This window comes from Brassica rapa, chromosome A01 (genome assembly GCF_000309985.2).
Source record: "Brassica rapa cultivar Chiifu-401-42 chromosome A01, CAAS_Brap_v3.01, whole genome shotgun sequence".
Classification (NCBI taxonomy): Eukaryota; Viridiplantae; Streptophyta; class Magnoliopsida; order Brassicales; family Brassicaceae; genus Brassica; species Brassica rapa.
This window is the reverse complement of record NC_024795.2, coordinates 16159272-16182249: the sequence shown is the minus strand read 5'-3', so window position 1 is coordinate 16182249 and position 22978 is coordinate 16159272. Positions and strand designations below refer to the sequence as shown.

The 22978-nt window shown below is 37.3% G+C and overlaps 1 protein-coding gene and 1 long non-coding RNA gene across 2 annotated transcripts; one reads left to right on the top strand and one right to left on the bottom strand.

Annotated features, from left to right (window-relative positions):
• Positions 1-3100: 3100 nt before the first annotated feature.
• Positions 3101-10554, bottom strand: LOC117133414. Its single transcript, XR_004457202.1, has 3 exons — positions 10544-10554; positions 5832-5842; positions 3101-3690 (listed from the first exon to the last, which is right to left on the bottom strand). It is a non-coding gene; the product is annotated as an uncharacterized LOC117133414 (long non-coding RNA).
• Positions 5059-12942, top strand: LOC103847673. The gene is made up of 7 exons (XM_033289451.1): positions 5059-5491; positions 5563-5687; positions 5992-6073; positions 6179-6290; positions 6367-6746; positions 6848-9938; positions 10024-12942. The coding sequence occupies exons 1-5, from the start codon at positions 5391-5393 to the stop codon at positions 6547-6549; spliced, it is 603 nt and encodes a 200-aa protein (XP_033145342.1). The 5' UTR covers positions 5059-5390; the 3' UTR covers positions 6550-6746; positions 6848-9938; positions 10024-12942.
• Positions 12943-22978: the final 10036 nt, after the last annotated feature.

The following is a 22978-nucleotide window of genomic DNA, read 5'->3' as shown; positions in this document are numbered from 1 at the left end:
CATTTCCTCTTTGAACACACAGTCATCGGCTCACGTCCTCCAAAGACTTCCGACCGAACCGCGGCACTTACGAAAGTCACCCACCGAGGTAAAGGCATTCTTGAGGTTCCCATACTCAACTTGGAATTGAGAGGCACGAGTCTTCATCACCTCGACGATTTCCCTTTTGCCTTTCCTTTCCACTTTGCGGACGGCCTGCGCATGATCACGAGTAAGTTGCGCCTCTCGCTCCAACATCTCGCCTTGCACGCTAGCGAGATCCCGCTCCGCTTTCTCCGCTTTGAAGCGGTAGACCATGGCTTCTCTATGGCCCGCCTCAATGGCCGAGCCCAGCAAGCTCAGGCCCTGCAAAATCGATTGACATGTTATAAATATATATACATAGGACAATCACCAAAAAATTCTCAAAAAACTAACCCCATTGATGATGCGAGATCCTTCCGCAACGATTCTCGGCCTCGCCGATTCTTTCGTAGGAGGAGGAGCATCAAAACCCGGTGGCAGACCAGCAAAGAAATCATAGAAATCCAGAATAGGGGCCTCGCTCGAACCACTCCCATCGCCGTAAGCAAGGTTCGGATCCCATCCTGGAAGCATAGAGTCATCCATCGAAAACTCTATGTCGCCAAGATCGACATCTTTTCCCTTCCAAGAGCTCGACTCCGGCACAGCTGTTGGAGCTTCGACGGGATTCTGGTCGTCAGGTTCGGAGTCGCTTCCCGTGTCCGCAGCCAAAGCAGGACCGGGTTGCACGAATCTTAGTGCCTTCCAAACCCTCTTCGGCTTAAAAGAAGTCTAGAAGAAGGGACCATTCCTGAGAAGATCCCTCACCGCAATGATGTCCTCAGGGAACAGAGCCAAAGGGTTGATGAAGGGACGATCATTCGGCAACCTCCGGAACAGTGGAATGCAACTCTATTCGACGGATGCAGCGTCTATACGAACAAAGAAAAAGAACTTCTTCCACGAGTTGAAGTTCGAAATGAATTTCTTAACCACTGACATAAATTTCCGAGGGACCAACCTATGCTTATCCGTATTTGTGACAAGTTGAAGCCTCAAAAGCGCTTCATAATGATCGACAGAAAGGGAAAGGCCATGCTCGTAGCTTAGGATCAGGATCCCAATAAGATGCTGAATGGCAAGGGGAGTCAACTGACTTATCGCAACTTCGAAACGATCCAACACTCGGACTAGAATTTCGGGTATTGGGAACCATAGGCGACAACGCACTACGAACGCCTCATAGCAAGTAAAGTAACCCTCTGGGGGGCTGTTAGCACATTCCCCACGGCGGGGAACCCGGAACTCCACAGCATCCGGGATATGGTAGAACGATCGCATCATCACGAGAAACTCGTCGGTACTCCTGCTTGCATCCCCTTTCTCGACTCCACGATGGATTAGGACCGGGAACGACTTCTCCTTGGGAGGGGTCAACGAGCCATAATGAGCAACCCACCATGCCTCGTTCTCGGCAGGATGTACCAAGTGAGGCACGAACTCCATCTTCGGAACGATGAGCTCTTCATAAGCACTCGCGGACGAAGACCCTTTTTTCGCAATCTTTTTCTTGCTCGACATCTTTATACTTCTCTTGAGAAAATAGAGGAAAAGGGTGGAGAGGAAAAATATAAAGTTTTTCTTAAGAAAGATCTTAAAGAAATACAAGAAAGTGAAAAAATCTAGAAACAAGTTACCTCCCTTCTTATAAGCATGAGGATTTACTATTCAAGCTCAGACTTTCGGATATTAATTCCATCCATCACGCCTAACTTGCCAAACATGCTTAACCGCACGCTAGGATCCTACGATGCATGATCCTAACGGGCTGGGGGCTAACTGTTGGGGTCAAAAACGGTTACGACGGAATTACCACCCGAAAATCCTCGGAGATCGTATTTCCGAAAGAGATAGTAAAAGGAAAGACGTAATTTTCGTAAAAACTAACCAATACGAAGTTTTTACGAAGAAGTATCCTTTGGGATTCAAACCGAACAAACCAAGCTCGGTCACCGCGCATACACGCCGTCCGGTCGCCATGCAGCAACCAAACCCGAGCCAAGCTCGCTACGTAGCGACCGAGTGCTCGTCCCGCTCGGTCGCTACGTAGCGACCGAGCTCGAGCCAACGTAGCGACCGAGCGATCGTCCCGCTCGGTCGCTACGTAGCGACCGAGCTCAGCCAAGCTCGTCCCGCTCGGTCGCTACGTAGCGACCGAGCTCGACCAAGCTCGGTCGCTACGTAGCGACCGAGCTCGAGCCAAAGCTCGGTCGCTACGTAGTGACTGAGCTCAGCCAAGCTCGGTCGCTACGTAGCGACCGAGCTCAAGCCAAAGCTCGGTCGCTACGTAGCGACCGAGCGCTCGTCCCGCTCGGTCGCTACGAAGCGACCGGGCTCGAGCCAAAGTTTGGTCGCTGTGTAGCGATTGAACCTTTCCGAACATCGATACGACACCAATCCTTGCATTCTCGTCAAACCTTCGAATGCTATCTCCCGAAGACCGTAGCAAGCTCAGTCCATGTTTCCCGCTATTCTAATTCATCGATCAAACTTCGCGGATTAGAAACCGCAGAAAATTCGTAGTAAACGTGTCGAGTCGGAAGACGGCCCAAAGGGACCTAAAACACGACTCGAGGCCCATCCTACGATTTTTCTAACCAAAAGCCCGTAAACCACAGCATGGTTCACGCTTGGCCCACAAGGAAGGATAAATGTCAAGTTTCCGCGGATAAATACAGAAGTTTTGAAGATAATTGTGAAGATCGGGAAAAATGGAATATCTCCATTTTTGTGCTATGACGGCTTAAGGGCAGAAGAGTAAAAGCGCAAACCGACCTTGGAGCTAGTATATAAGGAGTCCTAGGTGAGGAGCAAGAGGAGAGAACTTTTTCAGAGCAAACTTAGCACTTAAAGCAATTTAGGCAATTTTCCGTTTTTGTTATTTCGAGCTGCGACTCAATTAGGTTTAGCCGTCTTAGGGTTACTAGAACTAGGAATCTCGCCGACAGCTCTCGAGCCCAGGCTTATACCTTGTTGTAAACGCTCATACGCAAATTCGGAATAAGACCTTCTTTGCTCTTTTTTTCGATTTCTTATACTTTATCGTTGTTATTCTCGTGTTCTGATTGCTTGACGTGTGGTAATTAGCAGATATCCGGGTCCTCTGGGAAATTAGGGTTTTCCTAGTTTCCTTATTTAAACGAAAATCGACAGTGTGAATTTCGGTTCCCACAATTTACTGGCCGTATTTTATTATCCGGCTATTAAATTTTATTTTAGTTTTATTAGAGTTAGTCGCTATATATATATAAACGAATACATGTAGTATCGCGTTTCAGTTTCGAATTTCAATCTATATCTACAATACTAAAAGCAAGATATGGAGAGATTCTAGCATGTCCACGTCGGACTGTTAATTCCGGCCAATCAGAAACGTCGCTTTTGACACGTCATCCCGGGCTCGCGGTGTGGGTTTGTGGGAAGTGTTGTGGGCTTCATCGAAGTGTTGTGGGCTTAACCATAGTGTTCTGGGCTTCCCCGAGTTCTGTGTTGTTTTGTGTCGTTTTGATGAAAACTTGAAGAATCCGTCGGTGAAACGAGATTCTCATCGACTCTACCTCTTCGTCGTCTCGGATCGAAGAGCAGAGAAGCCGAGATATAATCGAGCCACTTCTACACAATCAATACCTTCTTAATGATTTCGTTTCACCTCCCCCTTTCATCCTCCTCCTCCTTCTTTATATACTGATCTTCTTTATTTCGTATTCTCCAAAACCCTAGAATCACTCAAATCTCGATCCATGGCGATGAAACGAAATGGGAAGTCTCCTGCCTCCTCCGACTCCGATGAAGAAGTCATGTTCTTCAAGGATGTCTCTCTGGGTCCACATGAGTCTCAGCTACGCTTCCGGCTAATCTATTTCTGGGAGGCTCCAAACCCGGTGAAGAAAACACTGATTGGCCTCGAAATGCTCCTCATTGACGAACAGGTGCGTCGATTTTTCCAAAAATAGTTTCCAGTTTGTCAGATCTTTGTTTCTGGGGATTTTAAGCTAGCGTTTTGATGATTATTTTAGACGTTTTCTTATAGGCTTGGTTAATTAGTTAAAGTAGTGTTTGTTTTGTATCTGTTTTACTTTTGTTTTGTATCTGTTTTACTTCAGGTTTCATTCTTTTCAGAGGTTTCATTCTGATTCTCATTTCATGGTTTGTAATTTTTTTCCGACATCAGGGAACTGTTAGTTTTGTATCTGTTTTACTTCAGGTTTCATTCTTTTCTGAGGTTTCATTCTGATTCTCATTTCATGGTTTGTAATTTTTTTTTCGACATCAGGGAACTGTTATTCAAGGATTCATCCCACCGAGACGAATTAAGAAGTATTTGCATGATATGAAACGTGGATCAGTTTACAAACTCATCAACTTCTACGGATTGAAAAATAAACCGGTGTATCGGGTTGCTGATCATGTCGCAACCGTGTCTTTCACATGGAACTCTGAAATGTCGGTTCTTCACGAGATTCCCATCTCTTTTGATGGAGACCGTTTCAGGTTTCATTCATACGAAGATTTTAAATCAACTGTGATCTCAAAGGTGACCTCTACGGTAAGCATAGTGGTTTTACAAAGGGCAATTGTCAATAATAGCACCTTTTGAAGTTTATGTCACAAAAAGAGCACTAGAAGGAGAAAGTCACAAAAATGACATTCATTAAAGGGTAAAATGTCTCTAATATCCTTGGTTTAAATTAAATAAACAAACAAAAATAAATAAAAAAATAAAAAAAAAAATAAAAAAATAAAAAAATAAAAAAATAAATTTTTTTTATAGTTTCAGATTATATGTTTTCAGATTCGAAATTTTTATAATTTTTTTTAAAAAAAAAAGTTTGAATTTTTTTTTTATTTTTTTTTTCAAATTTTCTTTTTATAGTTTAAAAATAATTTTTGAAACTGTTTTATAAATTTTTATTTTTTATTTTAGTATTTATTTTTTATAAAATTTTAAACCCTAATTCCAAAACCCCACCCCTTAACTCTAAACCCTAAGGTTTGGATTAATTAACCCAAGGGGTATAAGTGTATATTGGGAACAAAAATGAAACCTATTTTTACCTCTTTAATGAAACCTATTTTTGTGACTTTGAGCCTTGAGTGCTACTTTGGGAACAAAAACTTGGTTTGGTGCTATCCTAGTCTTTTTCTCTTTTACAAATCATCTCTCAGTTTCATTGCTTTGTATGTAGTTTGTTAGTCTATCCTCCTGTTTAGGTAAAGAAATCTAGAATTTTAGGGTTAAATAAGTAGTTGAAATATTTGGTTTCTATAGTTTTATTAGTCATCTAACTTACTCTTTTCATGAAAATGTTATAGATGTTGTTGGTCACATGAAGCTGGTCGATGGACAGACTCTTCTTGCGCGTCCCAGCCTTGACGATGTGAAGATCGCTACCGCTCGACACATTATGATTCATGTGCAGTCACATGAGTAAGTGTGTTCTTTATTTCAAGTAATCATCTCTCGGTAGTTCTTAAATCCCTATGAGTTTATTTTTGCAGTGGACCTGTGATGAAGCTCTACCTTTGGGACCATGCTGCAACAGACTTCTGCAAGAAATTCAACTCCTGTAAAAGCATTCCCACAGTGCTTTTGGTCACAACTGTTAACACCAAACGTCTCGGAGGTAATTATTTCGCTTTTTAGGCTCATGTTTTGAGTGATAATTGTGACATGTCTCTTAAGTGATCAGCAACTTATTAACAATTCTAGAACATTTTCTTCTCTGTCATTGGTTGCTAATTTCACTCACTCACTTATCTCTTTAGACTCACGTTTTCACTGACAATTGTGACACGTTTTCGACTGTTTTGTGGTTGTTCCCTCACGTGATACTAGCTTATTTACCATTCGTAAAACGTTTTTCTTCTTTATCATTAGTTGCTAAGTTTCACACAATCCTTTTTAATGGCGATGAGATTATTGAACAGGTACTCTTGCCCTGACCTCTATGTCTTCCACACGGGTTTTCATGGACTATGATGTCCAACCAACCAGGGATTATTTCTCCTGGTATGTATCCCCGTCTTCAGCATCTATTCTATACAGTTCATCTGAAGCGTACACTTACACTTATATGAGTGAATGACTGAAACACTGCTTTATGTTTTGTTTCAGGCTGAGCTCCAACCCAGAGATTGCTAATCAGGTTAGAGCAGACGTCATCACTAAGCGTGAGACACTGACTATAGCAGATATATTCTCATACATGACTCAAGAATCTGCAAAGGTAAACGTAAAGCTATATTACTTTCTCATTTTGAAACGCTAATATACTTTAATCACATGATTATAAACTGTCGCAGGATGCCTTTTTTGAGTGCACGGCTACGATTGATGATGTTGTGCATGGCTCTTCTTGGTACTATATTGCATGCAGTGAGTGCCATTCTAAGGCTACCAAGGGCCCATCTTCGTTGATTTGTACAAACAAAAGATGTGGGAAGGTTAACACAGCTGGCGTTCCACAGTATGTTTTCTCTCCCTAATATTGAATTACGCTTTCACTGGTATTAGTTTTTGGTTATTACATTCGTGACGTTATTTTCTGATTCTTACACAACAGGTACTGTGCAAAGATTTCGGTTTATGACAAGAGCGAACAAGCTTTTTTTGTCCTCCTTGGAGATGCTGGGCTGAGTTGACTGGGAGGCATGCATCCGAGTTGGTTAACAGCTACTTTGAGGTAACTGAGCATCAGTTTGTAATCTCAAATGATTTTTTTCTCTTTTTTTGTTGATATTCACTCAAGTCATTTGAACTGACATTATTATACTTGTACGTAAGGCTAATAAAAGCGAAGGATCTGACCATGTGGTGCCTGTCCCGGAAGCTCTAATCAGCACCATCGGACAGACACATAAGTTCTGTGTGAAAGTTACATACCACAACTTCTCAGGCAATACCCGAGCCATAACTGTCACCAAGATCCTCCCTCTAGACACACCACCACCCATGGAAGCCTGAGTTGGAAATGCCATTGCTGCAACCTCCGAGGAAGCAATGCAGTCTGGAAGCGACGTCTGTGAACATCCCAAAAGCCGTGGAGATTCTCTGGATGAGGAGAGCAAGAGGACGTGTACCAGGGCTGATCCAGAGACAGCTAAACGCCCAAGATGTGAGAATTGGAGCTTGGGTTCATTGGTGTTTGAGTGTTTGCTTTCCAGTTCAAGGATTGGTTTTTTTTGTTTAAATTTGCTGCAGTTTAAGTACTTTTGGGGTTTTTTAAAGACAATGCATTGTCTGTTTTCTATTTAAGACTTTGTTTCCAAAGCAATGAAAGCTTACAGGTCTTTGACGCAAAATTTTGCTTTGTAGCGGGTTCTTGATTTAGAGCAGCAATGCTGTTGGATAGACTACGGTAAACAATCTGTGTAACAGCCGTATTGTTGAAGTCATTTGTGCCCTCAAACTGCCATAACCAACATAACAAACCAACCAAAGAACTTTAGGAAATTTGCCAAATAAACACCAATCTGACATTTAGGAAATCAAATAAACACGTTTAAGAACTTTAGGAAACTTGATTCATTCACGGGTAACTTTAGGAAATTTGCCAGATTTATGTGTATCAAATATTCTTTTGCTTAGAAGCAAAAAACCCACTCACCCTAGCTAATCTTCAACGCCTCTCACATTCCAACAATTCTGGTTGGCCAGACTCCAATTCTCACCCACTTTGAAAAGGTATTGTCACACTATTATTTGGCCACGCTCATTTTAGTTAGTATTGTGTAGATTGGTTTGGCCATAGTGTATTTCTTTTGATTGAATTTTATTATATTCTGGTCTGTTTATATGTGCCTTTGATCCCATTTTTTATTCAAGTTTGCTTTGTTTTTATAATATGAAGCCTTAAGCTTTTTCTGTTTTGGTCATCCATTACTCATTATATGTTTCACTAGAGTGTAAAAATTTTGATGAAAGCTTATCATATTTTGCTCTGTTTTAGTGGGCAAGATTATGTTATTTCATTCCACTGTTCATTTTTTAATAAACTTGAAGACTTGATTTTTATCGGTGTTTGGTCCATTTACGTACAAATCTCTTTTTATTTTTTCTATGGCTTTTCCTTCTTGAATCAAAATGTGAAAGGCATATACCTAACTGATAATAGGTTGGTTGAAAGGAATGCTGTTTCAACGGAATGGATAACCCACCCAACGATCGACCCATAGAAACTGCAGGTAAATATATAATCTCTTGCCTCTTTTTTTCAGGGAAAAAAATATCAAGGATCGAGTAATTTTTTTTTTGTTTTTTTTGTGGAGTTTAAGTTTTTTTTTTTGTCAAGGAATTGGAATATCCAATCCAATCAAACCATTATTTAGTTTCTATTAGCGGATTCTGCAAAAAATAAAAATAAAAATATAAATATGAAAAAATTTAATATCACAAAACCTAAAAGATGAATATAATTAAAATATATTTCAAAAATGGCCCAGATAAATGAAACATAAATGCCAAAATTTAATAGCAAACATGCAATGAAACTGAAGGTTTAATAAACTAATTTCTATTGTAAACACATATTTGTGATAGTAATTATATGGGATGAAAGTAATATATTTTACTAATTTATGTTCACTGCTTACTTAATTCCAGGCTCTCCAACTCAGGAAACAACAACACATCTACACCATTTTCTTCAAAAAGTTTCACCATCTTATTTATGATTTCCGCTTCTTTGTTTTAAAACTTTTACATCTCCTCTTAATAACGATAATGACTTTCTTCTGATTTTAAACATGGTTTATACCAAATTTTATTTTCCAAACAGATCTACTATACTCTAGACAACCTAAAAGCTTTTCAAATCAAATTATTTAAACCCATTTTCCGTGCGTAGCGCGGACAACGAATCTAGTTATTATAAAGAACACTTTTCTCTCCTTCTCCTTTTGCCACGTCAAAACATAAAAGAAGGAAGAGTCAATACGTGTCCCGGTCTTACACGAGTTTTTGTTGTGTTTGAGTGGGGGACAAAGCCCAATCTCAGCCCAAACTTTAAACATTTAGGAACCCACTAACACCTTCTCCCTCTTCTAGCATCGTTTTCTTCTCGGTGCCTTATCTTTCACGATCGGTTGCCTAACCTATGTATAACGCTTTTGTTCTTCATTGAATCCACTTCATAGCATCTCTCCATTACCTCCTTCCTTTCAACTCTGCCACTAAGTCAACTTTAATGACCCTTTTCTCAACCTTATCTCAAATCCCTTATTCTTGAGACTATAAATAGAGATGGAGACCTCACCAAATCTCACAGCTTCACGAGGTCAATCATATTTCTGCCTTACAAACATAGTCTGTCATTGTCTTTTTCATTGGCTCAATCGGTTCATGGTTTCCACGCCATGATGAAATCAAGAGTTTGGCTTGAGAAGAAAATAAATCCTAATCGGTCGTTGTCTTTTTCATTGTCTCAATAGGTTCATGATTTCTCCGATATGATTAGTAAGGAATATCGCCGGGCAGATGCTTACACGGAGGACATATTTCACTCCTCCACCGTGTAAGCAGAACCATCTATGCTTTCTCCGGTCGGCTTCTTCCATAATATGAAGCATATTAGTGACTGCGGGAGAGAAACAAAGCAGAAGGGTGATCAGTAATACACAGAAGAGCAACACCACCGTTGAAGATCTGAAGAAAATATCCATAGCCGCAGCTTCAGCCATTAATGGCTGCAGAAGGAAATAACTTGGTGGCATAGGAGGGAGGACATCACTTGGGGGTTGTGGTGATCGGGGTTGGTTTGTGTAACGGGCGCCTGCACTTTGTCAAGTTCTCCAACGAGCAGCTTTAGTTTATCAACAGCACAAGAAAAGGTCATGTTGGTGCTCATATCAAACGTGTCATTGAAATCTTATTTGAGGTTTCTGCTTCCTTCTTTGATCTTTTTTCTGTGATAATGTTTATCAATCATATATGTGGAGTTAAATTTGATTTGGTTCTTGCAGACAAGGCAAGCCTTTACACCATAGCAAATAAACGAAAGTTGTTATGTTATTATGATTGCCAAGGTGTATTATGATGGGAGGGGACTCAATACAACATGATGTTGATCCTGATATAGACAGACCGATTATGCTTCATCCGTTTGCAACTACTGTTACCAATACTGATCAAGACCTCTCTCAGAAAAATATGTACCCAAAGCAAGGTGAGTATGAAGCTATACAAAAAAAGCTTGAAGCTTTAAAAAATGTAAGCTTTTTTCTTCCGTAAGTAGTCAATAAGTTCGGTTCAAGATGTTGGGTCGATGTTTTATTTTCTTGAACCGAAAAAGCTTGGCAAAGGGGTATGATTTTTACATGAGGAGAAGCTGAACGATCTGGAGATTGACAGTCAAAATGCCAGATATATTTAGAGGCTATATAGCTTATGCACTCAAGAAGGCACGCAAACGTAGCTGCTCAAGTTGGATAAGGAAGACCCTTTCTCTCAAGCTTTTTGGTTTAAATCTTCCATTTTTCAAACTTCAATCAATAAAAGCATATTTCAACTTATTCCCCAGTGTTGATAGAATGTCATATGTGTTTGTGGTTATGATCCAATTAAGAATAGCTTTTGCTGAACAAACGTTAGCTGGTTAAATAAATAATATATACTGCAATATTATGAACTCATCTACCCCTACTCAAATTAGTAAAAAAATTCCACTACATAACCCACTCCTGGTGTGTTGGCTCTTGGTGTGTTGGCTCTGATTCCATACAGCCATTGACTCGAACGTTGCTAGTTAGCTTGGACGCACCCACAAATATTGGGAGAAGCTGATTAAAGGAGGAAGGCTGGTTAATTTGATGATATGACTGCAGAAAGTATTTGATTACGCCAGTAAATTTTTTCATTGTTGTAGTTGGATATTTTCCATTTTCGGGCTTAGAAAAAAATATTAGTCAATTTAGCTACGTCAAACATGTTAGGATATGATTTAAGTGGATTGTCCATGTGAGCTCTTTTTCTGAACTAAATACAAAGAAATCAGGTTGATTTATTTTCTATTAATTTTGTTTCGTTTGAATTTGGTTGATTAGTCTTACACGACGACAAAGTGAAATATAGTGAGGAAGCAGATTGATGAAAATAAATGTCCTTTTCCTCAGTTGTTTACTAAATAAAATTAAAAGTTGACATTTCAGTTTGTGTCTTTACCCAGTAAAAAGTTAGAGATCGATATGGTATAGCAATTCTAGAGAAAAAAAATCCAAAGCAAAGTAACTCTAGAGAAAAAAAGTTGACATTTCAGTTTGTGTCTTTTTTTTTTTGGTCAAAAAAAAAATTAAAACATCATGATCAAAAAGAAAATGCCAACACACTCAAAGGAAATGAGTTATGGAATATATATATTTAGTTTGTTTAGAAACCATTATGATTCTTATGATCATGAATGTGAGGAATTTACTTACTGATTTTTTTGAGTAAATATCTTACTCTCACCATTTGAATTGGTCTTGATCTTCATTGATAAAAGTAAGTTTACTTTGCTAAAATTATTTTAGTAGAAAACAATGTTACCTAAAAAACATATTCAAAATTAATGTTTTAACAAAGACTAATCTGACAATTTGTATATGTATATTAAATATGTAAATCTACATTAAACACCAAAGTAATGACCACCTAAATTATACTAATGGTTGACTCAATAACGAGTTGCCTAAAGATAGATCTAATGGTTGACCACCTAAATTATGGAAGAAGCCGACCGGAGAAAACATAGACGGTTCTGCTTACACGGTTGAGGAGTAAAATATGTCCTCCGTGGAAGCAGCTGCCCGACGATATTCCTTACTAATCATATCGGAAAAATCATGAACCTATTGAGACAATGAAAAAGACGACGACCGATTAGGATTTCTCTTCTTCTCAAGCCAAACTCTTGATTTCATCATGGCGGGGAAACCATGAACCGATTGAGCCAATGAAAAAGACAATGACAGACTGTGTTTGTAAGGCAGAAATATGATTGACCTCGTGAAGCTGTGAGATTTGGTGAGGTCTCCATCTCTATTTATAGTCTCAAGTATTAGGGATTTGAGAAAGAGTTGAGAAAAGGGCCATTAAAGTCGACTTAGTGGCAGAGTTGAACGGAAGTAGGTTATGGAGATACACTATGAAGTGGATTCAATGAGGAACAAAAGCGTTATACATAGGTTAGGCAACCAATCGTGAAAGATAAGGCACAGAGAAGAAAACGATGCTAGAAGAGGGAGAAGGTGTTAGTGGGTTCCTAAATGTTTAAAGTTTGTGCTGAGATTGGGCTTTGTCCCCCACTCAAACACAACAAGAACTCGTTTAAGACCAGGACACGTGTTGACTCTTCCTTCTTCTATTTTTTGACATGGCAAAAGGAGAATGAGAGAAAAGTGTTCTTTATAATTATAGATACTAATGGTTGACCACTTAACGAGTTGCCTAAATTATATGTATTATATGTATTATACTAATGGTGACCACTTAACGAGTTGCCTAAATTATATGTATCTTATATATTAAAACAGAAGTCACAACATTGATTCATGTGTGATTTTTTTTTTAAAAATGGACCTATTCCTAGAAAGTCATGTTACATTTAATATATAATCATATCATTTAAATTTTGGGCCTATAAAATTTTTGTATTGGGCTATAAATAATTGGATTTAAACAATAAATGATTCATTGAATTTATAGATCGTATAAATTAAATATATATAATTTAATATTGTAATACTTTACATCTATATGCTAAATATTTAAATATTTGTCGATGTTAACTTTTAAAATTAGAAAGATTTTTTCTTTTAAATAAAAAAAATTATATTATCTAACAATGATTAATCTTTACTACCTTAAACCAATGAAAACAAATTTTAAACTATATAGTTTATTTTTAAAAATTAAACAAAAACTAAATATTTAATTATTTACTCGATTATATAAATCTATGAAGCGAAAAGTTTAATTTTTAAAAAACTTTATGAATTTGTGAAATGTTACAATATCTTTGAATATCACAATGAAATAATATTTTACCAATCTTTATATATATAGTTATGATTTTAATAATGAAATAATAATCCAAAAATTTATATATAGAAGAAGATACAAATACATGTGAAAGTTTGAAACAATCTATTCAATGAAAAAAATATACAGTAAACTTATTATGTTTTAAAAATTGATTGACACATATATTATAATATATACCAATTTAGAATTGAAAACAAAATATTTATATAAAAATAAATGAAAACAAAAATCCGCGAGATTGCGCGGTTCAAGATCTAGTTATATGTATTAAACACCAAAGTAATGACCACCTACATTATACTAATGGTTGACTCAATAACAAGTTCCCTAAAGATAGATCTAATGGTTGACCACCCAAATTATATGTAAGTGAGGTTGGAACGAAGGTTTTGCAACTCGTTGCGGCTCTACTTTGGTAGGATCTCGTATATGCCTTCTTAACATTGAGACATGAAAAACTGGGTGAAGTGCCATATCTGATGGTAACTCTAATTGATAGACTACTTCTCCAACCCGTTGCATCACTCGGTATGGTCCTATATATCGAGTGGCTAACTTTCCCACTTTTCCGAATCTATCTCTCCCTTTCTGTGCGGCCACCTTCAAATATACCCAATCACCAACTTGAAATATTACTTCACGTCTATTCTTATCGGCATACTTCTTCTGCCTGTCTTGAGCTTTCTTCATATTATCCCGGACAATCTTTATTTTTTCTGTTGTTTCATCTACTACATCTGGTCCTAACATATGTATTTCTCCAACTTCAGCACAACACAGTGGTGTGCGGCAAGGTCGTCCATATAATACCTCATATGGGGACATTCCAATACTTGCATGGTAACTGTTGTTATAAGAGAACTCTACCGAAGGTAGGTATTGTTCCCATGTACCTGACCAGTGTAAAACACACATCCTTAGCAAATCTTCCAAGGTTCTGATTTTCTTTTAGATATTCTGATTATCACGTTTATATATGAACAAGCAATAGGGAGATTGAGTCAATTAGGTTATTCTATGCTTTTGTTGCTTTATTTTAATGGTGACAAAAAAATCAATAACTAATGATTATTGCCACACCATTGAAGTCGCAGTTATTCTACAATAAGTAATAATTATAGAAAGAAAAGAATTTTGATGAAGTCATACACGTTAGTAGGGTTCCAGTGAATGAATCAAAGTTATTATTGGGACATTCTATTGCTTAGCTTGTAATGGGGGACATCTAAAATTATTTTTCATCATTTCCACAATTTCAGGAAAAAATAAAGCCAAGTCGTGATGTATGAGCTTTTTTGTTTTACTCCTCATGGTTATATGTTATCTAAAATAATTTTTAACTATTGTTTGTATTTTTCTATATAGTTGCAATGGGAAGTAGTCATTTAAATGGTCAAGAAACTGTTCCCGCTAGTCAGGATGAATCTCGTATGCAAGTCTCAGATGAAACCAGTTTGTTAAGTCAGAATTCAGATGAGTTCTTAGTTGAGGAAAAAGATGATATACTCAGTGATGACAGTGCTTCAGTCAGCAATGACGATGCTTCAATTGGTGATTTTGGTGAAGAAGAGGACATAAGAAACAATGAAGATTATCTTCAAATTGAAGATGTTGATGCTTTAGAGGCAAACAATGAGAATCAGAAAAATATGAACTCTATATTGGAATGGATTTTAGTTCTGAGAGTCTGCATATAAAGCTTATAGAAAGTATGGAGGCAGTCATGGTTTCGATGTAAGGAGACAGCAAACTGCGAGAAAAAACAATAAGCTAGTAAGGATGGTTTATGTATGCTCAAAAGAGGGGCTTAGACAAGAACCTAAAGTCAAGAAATCATATCGTCCAACCACAAGGTGTGGTTGTAAAGCTCGCATGTCTTGTTATCTTCAGAGTAACGGAAGATATAAGATTGTGACTTTTGAGCCGAATCACAACCATGATTTAGTGAGGACATATATGAAGCATTTGCTTAAGAGTAACCGAGCAATCTCTATCTCTCAAAACCAACATGCTGATGATGCTGATATGTCAGGAATTTCAGCAAAAGCAACCGTTGAAATGATGAGCAGAGAAGTTGGGGGCAGAGCAAATCTAGGTTTCATGGATAAAGACCTGGAAAACTAGATATACCGTAAGCGGATGGCAGCAATGGAAAAGGAAGATGCTGGAGCTGTTTTGGAGTACTTTCAGAAAAAGAAAGAGGATAATGCATCTCTTTTTTACTCAATGCAACTTGATGAGGACGATATGATCACTAATATCTTCTGGGCATATGATCAGTCAATTAGTGATTACAATCTCTTTGGAGATGTTGTTTGCTTTGATACAATTTACAAGACCAACGAATATGAAAAACCGTTTGCTCCATTTGTTGGCGTCAATCATCATAAGCAATCTATCGTGTTTGGTGTTGCGCTCTTATATGATGAAACCACAGAGTCTTTTGAGTGGCTTTTTCTGACTTTTCTTGGAGCAATGTCTGGAAAACAACCGCAAACAATTTTTACAGACCAATGTGCAGCAATGGCCAATTCAATAGAAAAAGTGTTCCCTGAAACAAAACATAAGTTATGTGTTTGGCATATTTACCAAAATGCTGCAAAGAGGTTGAGTCGTGTATTTCATGGACCAGATCAGTTTTCCACAGACTTTGGAAAATGTGTATACGACCATGAGAATGAAGTAGAGTGGTTATCGGCATGGAGTGAAATGCTTGAAAAGCATGGCAAAGAATAAATGGTTGAAGAATTTGTTTGAGTTGAGAGAAAAATGGGCAAAGGTATATGGTCGCCAAACTTTTATAGTCGATATGATGAGCACACAACGTAGTGAAAGTATGAACAATATTTTGAAAAAAAATACTTGAAGCGCGGTTATAACTTGTTGCGCTTCTTTGAACACTATGAGACAGTGTTGGATGATCGGCGATTTAAAGAATTAACTGCTGACTTTGGCATGATGTATACCTCACAGGTCTTATCGGCTCCTGTAGAAATGTTACAACATGCAGTGGATGTGTATACACATGAAGTCTTTACCTTATTCCAGAAGGAATACATAGCTATTGGTGATTATGTTGCCAAAAGGGTCAATAAGTCTGAGATGGGAAGTGCTGAATACAATGTATCTTTTCGTGGTGTTGGGAGAAATCATTTGGTTAACTATGTTGCTGCAAACAAAACGATACATTGTAGTTGTATGAATTTTTCTTTTGCTGGAATCTTATGTCGTCATGCGTTAAAAGTGTTGGCCAAGAAGGATGTGAGAAGAATTCCACCTACCTACATTTTGAATCGATGGAGTAAAGAGGCTAAAGCACGAAGCATATCCTTTTATCATTCAGCGACACCTAATGATTCAGTGAAGCAATCAATCGGAAAGCGATACAGTCATATATGTCGTACTTTCCGGGAGATAGCATATGTTGCCGCTGAACATATAGAACTGACGTTGTATGCAGATGAAGCTGCCTTTCATTTGCTTGACAAATTGAAGGAAAAGAAAAAAGAACATGTGAAAGCTAATAAATGGATGATCCCTACTTCAAATTTTCAACTTGTGGAAGAAGAAGAAGAAGAAGTTCTAAAAGCACGAGGAATAAAAAGAAAAAATCCTCCTGGACGACCAAAGAATCAAAAAGTAGGACGCCATGGTCGATATTTGAGTGTGCTTGAAACGAAAACTCGTGGTATATCAAAATCATCCAATAACGGTACAACAAAAAATAAGTTGTCTTTTCAGGTATTTGATTTTTTTTTTGTCTAATCTTCATCAAATTTTGGGACTTAATCAATATATATATTTCAGGACTCAAGTCTTCCTCCTGATACCGATTTATCTGTTGCTGCCACTAGTTCGACCTTATACCATGAACCTTCTTTTTCACAACTACTCCAGGTTAATAATTCATTCTCTATACTATTTATATTTGAGTTATATGTATTTTTAGTTATTTTGTGTTTCATATTTTGTAGGGATTTGACAAGAGTGAATCATCGTAAAACTCTATTTTCTAAATGTGAAAGCAAACATTATGCTTTTTTCGTTTTTACTTTTGGTGCTTCTAGCGTATTCTTACTTTTACACTTATTATTATCTTTTAAAAAATCAAGGTCATATCCAGCTTCAACGTCTTTGCTGAACGTTTAACAAAGCACACACAATGCTCAACACTTCATAGACTGTTGTATTCTTGTATCTCCAAACAAAAACAAACTAAACAAAATAATATATAGATTAACACTAGAGGTTGATGTTGGAACATTGGCTGGTTTGTTGGAACAAACATGTTTGAGTTTCGAAAGAAAAAAAAACATGAGAGAGTGAGATATTAAAAGTAAGAACATAGGATTTCAACAAGAAAAGTTGAACATGGTATAATAGAATGTAAATCACCCAACGTTGTGGTGCATGAATCACCCAACGTTGCAAGCGTTGTATTGAATCCACTTAGAGATAAACTAACATATCACTCTGATTTCTGTTAATCTTTCTCTTCTCTTTGGGACCAATATTTTAGTGACCAATTGATAGAAATAAAGCTTGCAGAACATATATACCCATAGCGTGATTCAGATTTGTAAATGTTGCAAGCGTTCCTCTACTTGGGTTTTATAGCTCTGGCTGTTATTCTTATTTTCTTAAACCTTGCAATGCAAGTCTCCGTCTGCTTCTTCTTCAAGAGATCAGGATGACCTCTCACAAAATTATGAAGAGACAACAAAGACCTCTCCACTCAACTCAAATACTCTCGGCCAGCCCAGCCTCTCCATCATCTTTGTTTCTCTTGTTCACTCACTTACTCTCTGTTTTTGTTCTCACATTCACACTTCTTCTTCACTTTTATGTTTCTCGTGGCTCAAGTCTCTTCTTCTTCTCACTTCTTTGTAGCTTGTTCTCTGTTACTCTCTTTGTTCTTGGTTACTGACTCACTCTGTTTTTGTTCTCACACTCACTTTTCTTCTTCACTTTTTTGTTTCTTGTGGCCCAAGTCTCTTCTTCTTCTCACTTCTTTGTAGCTTGTTCTCTGCTACTCGATCTCCATGTTCTTCTCCTTGGGCACTTCTTCTTAGATCCACTTAGTTTGTAGATTTAATCAAACGTTCAATTCGACCGTCCACGGCTAATGGGCCACCCACGTCTGCTCACTCGGCCCGTGGGCCCCATTCCATCCAACGGTCGGTCCGTTAATTTTCCAAGGTCCTAAAGTCTTGTTTACTGACCCTGCAATCACCACCCGACCTTTCCCCGTGCTTTGGCCTCACTTGCACGGTATCGCGAATCACTTCCCGATAGGTCACCCATCTTTTCACTACTCGAGGCCAAGCACACTTAACTCTAGAGTTCTAAACGGATGTGTGTCGGAAAAGATAACTCAACTTTGGTGACACAGGTAGCCAAATCAATTCTCTTAAACCTTTTCCAACATATCACAACTTGGGATGTTACAATTCACCCCCTCTCAAAGAACGCAACGTCCTCGTTGCGCCCCATGACAGGTCTCAGGACGCCTCTCAGGTCAGAACTGAGATGGCTAACCAACTCTGATACCATTTGTAACGCCCCGACCGTCCACGGATAATGGGCCACCCACGTCTGCTCTCTCGGCCCGTGGGCCCCATCCCATCCAATGGTCGGTCCGTTAATTTTCCAAGGTCCGAAAGTCTTGTTTACTGACCATGCAATCACCACCCGACCTTTCCCCGTACTTTGGCATCACTTGCACGGTATCGCGAATCACTTCCCGTTAGGTCACCCATCGTTTCACTACTCCAGGCCAAGCACACTTAACTCTGGAGATCTAAACGGATGTGTGACGGAAAAGGTAACTCAACTTTGGTGACATAGGTAGCCAAATCAATTCTCTTAAACCTTTTCAAACATATCACAACTTGGGATGTTACAATTTTTTTATGTGACAACCAGCCCCGTGGGAACTACCTGCCATGTGGACCCCAGGTTCACAGCGCTGCAGCGCACCAACCCCAACCTCTCCATTATGAGTTCTCTCTAACTCCATAATTAGGTTGTTGGTGAGCCTTCTTAACTTGAAGCCCTTCTTCTCCATCTTCTTCTTCCTCTTGTTTGATACTTTTTTCCAGAAATCCATGGATGAACGTGGTTGATTTAGCTTAGAGAAGGTAAAATTGAATTAGGATTTGAAAGAACAGAATTGGAGATTGAAGCTTGACAAACCCTTATATTCATATGTTTTGTGTAAAGCGATGAAGAAGAAGAACGATGGACGGTGTAACAACGTTAATTCCTTAGGGGTGAACCCAAGTTCTGCCCTTAATTAAATGGGCCAGGACAATTTGATATAAACGCAAACAAAAGTCATAAACAGTGGAAAAGCTCATAATGGTTTTTTAAGAACGAAACATTTTGTTTCGTTTAAGATTTATTTAAGGTGACACATATCACTAATCGCTCCATGCTATATGTTGAGGTGGATGATTATAGAGAGACTAGTTTCAACTTTATTATTATAGACTAGGTAAATATCCGCACTACGCCGCGGAGGAAATTTATGTTGAATTTTTATTAATATTTTTTTTTTTGATATTTGCTATTTTTTAGTTTCAGTTATTAAACTATTATCTGATTTTTTTGGTGATTAGTAGATATCAACATATGTTAGTGTTTTATCATAGCTTTCAGCAAAATTTAAATTTTAAACATATTTATATATTTTAAAACTTTATGATATATTTGAGAGAATTTGTTTTTTTAATTTCTTTATAAAACTCACTTTTATAGAAGATGTCATGTTTGATTTTTGAATCATCGCTATTAATGACTGAAACACGTCTTCGTTTGTTCAAGTTTTGTGGGAAGCACTATAGTGACCATACAAGTTTGAATCAAGTTGCGAGTGGCATTATCATGGATCTTCACCAAATCAAGCCTCTTGTGTAGGTTGTATTTATTCAATGTTTTTCTTTGTGGTTACTATGTCTATGAACCTATTTTTAAATGCTGTTTCATTAACATAATCAATTAGACGGATTTTTTTTTTGTAATCTATAGTTTTGTTTTTTGTATAGTATTATGTTTGGAGGAAAAATTCTTATTTTAAAACTTAATTGTTTATTTGTTAGAATATATTGTGAAGATCATGTTTTCTACCAAAATATAATATTGCTTATAAATTATAATGTTAAACAAAGTAATATTCTTATTAGTCAGTAACTAAGAAAATTTTACTTTACATTATTATTTTGTCATATTTTATTTTATCAAATATTTTTGCTCACAAAGAAAACACATAATCAGACATTTAGAACAACATAGAATACTAAAACCCAAAAAAAAAGAGAAGGCAATGACATTCACCTATTAAAAACAAAAGTCAGTCACCTCTTTGGTCGTCCACTATTTAGGTCATTCATGGTCTTCTTGTTTTTTTCTTGCTTTAGAACATGTCCAATGTAAAACTCTATTTTTTTCTCCAAAATGGAGTAAAAGAAAATAAATTAAAATTGAGAATGGTTTCAACCCAATTCTATATCTCACTCTATAATAGAGTAATGAACAAACAAACCTCCATTATGGAGTGAGATATAAAGTTGAGATGTAGCATTTCTTATTGCATACTCAATTTCACTCCATTTAAAGTAAAAATTGAGTGAAGTTGAAGATGCCCTTAGAGCATCTCTAATGTAAAATTTCATTTTTTCCTCCAAAATATAGTCAAAAATAGAATATGAAATAAAAATGCCCCAACACTACTTCATTTTCCACTCCATAATGAAATAATGAACAAACAAAAATATATTACTCTATAAATGGAGTAAATTTAATTATGGAATAAGATATGAAGTTAGGTTAGAACATTTTATACTCCATATTCCATTTTAAAATAAAAAATAGAATGGAGTTGGAATTACCGTTAGTATCCTATTTGTTTTTTTATTTGCAATATTAGTTTTTTTTTAAATCCAATTGTTATTTTGTAATAATGAAGGGAATTATACGAACTTGTTAAATTACCAAAAAACTGTATATGAATTTGTTTCTTTGTATTAGAGATTGTTTGAACATTGCTATGGATCTCTTCCAAACGCCATTGTGACAGAATTTACTTTTGCTTTACATTTCTTAAAGACAAGTGATACCTATATGTTCTCTGTTTTCAGTTTTGTCTTTTTTAATTCATGTTTTCTTGTTCTATCTTTCACAATAACTTTTTTTTTCTTTCATGTCCATGCTTTTCAACTCTCAGAGAAACCAAAAACAGAGGCAAGTTCAGCTTTTGACCACTGTCAAAGTAGCATCTAATGACAAACATAAAGAGTTCCATATGCATGTTCGTTGATTAAGAGCTTGGTTTTGCATTTACTGCACTTTTGCTATCAATTTAAAGCCTCATATACATTTAAATTGGTGGATACATTTGTCATTAGATCTCTCTTAATACACCAGAACATCAATAAGTAGTCACAAGCAGCTGCAGCATAGATATTAGACAGTGGTACTTGGTTTTATAGCCAGAGACTCATCATGATAGCTCATCTAAGAAACACAATAGATCTGAATCAACATTTGAGTCGCAACATATCTAAAACAAGAACACAACATACTAACCTGCAATATAGGATCTGGAACATGAGGCGTTCTCTCACCATAAGGCTTAGTGATGACTGAAAAACCCCGTGTCCCAACAAGAGTTGCAAAGCCACATACTCTCTAGATAGGCAAGAACTCATCTGATTTTGTGATATCATGGGTTAACATGAGAGAGCAGTGACATTCATAACAGAACTTCAGTGTCTTCTGCTCAATTCCAGCTTGGGAACTAAGCAATAACACAAACCAGCATATATATGTCCCTCCAAGTACTGAATAACTGGCCTCAAGCACACACAAAATGGTCAGCTTCTATCACATTCCCTTTGTCACAATTTAGTTACGGAAGTAAACCATCATGAAGACAAACCACATGATAGTAAGCAAATTCGTGAAGTAAACCATCATAAACCATACCTGTCCCTTGATAATCCTCCCTGCTCGGTCATACTCAACTTGTCTTTCGCTTTGTCCAAGCAAAAGCTCCATCGGAATTTCATCTTCTGTAGAAGCATTCCCATACTTCTCCATGATCTTTTGTCTGAGTTTTCAGATTGTGCTTTGCAACCTTGAAATTCTTGTAGAGCAGCTCAGCTTGGGATGGAGCAGCTTGCATATGTATGTCCTGTCCCTTGTCAAATGCTTCCCATGAGTGGATGTTAATCTGTTTGAACTCTAAAGCCTGGCCACTGTTTCTGTATTGGTTATCTCCCTGGATAGATGGTAAGCAAAAATATGGTTAGTATCTTAGATTATCAGAATGTGTCATACAATATAAACTACAACTAACCAAATAAAATTTATCATTGGGATCCGCATCTGGAAGTGGATCTTCACGCATGGATCGAGTTTCAGGGTCATAATGAGCTGAATTGATATCAAGGTTCAACATGTATTTCTCGGTGTCTTCTCTGATACGCAGATTCATGAAACTAGGAATAAGTTACACCATTACTGCAACAAATAGAAACACCCAAATAAACATGTGATGATAGTTGTAGAAAAAGAGTAGGCAATACCTTACAGTTCATGTACTACCACCACAAGATGTACGAACACGTTTTTCAACCTTTGCGAAGTCCATTTGCCTGCTCTCATCAACCTTAGCTTCATCGACCCTCAAGTCATCGTCTTCTTCGCCACCATCACTGGTTGCATCATTACCTTCCTGGCTATTGTTCTTCTCCTCTAGTTTCTTAATCTGTTGCTCCTTCAGATATTTCTTCTGTGCATCCTCTCATAATAACTCTAAACTCTTTAAATTAAATTCAAGTTCTTATAGTTAACTCTAAACCGTGGAAGAGAGAAGGACAAAGAAGAAACAACATA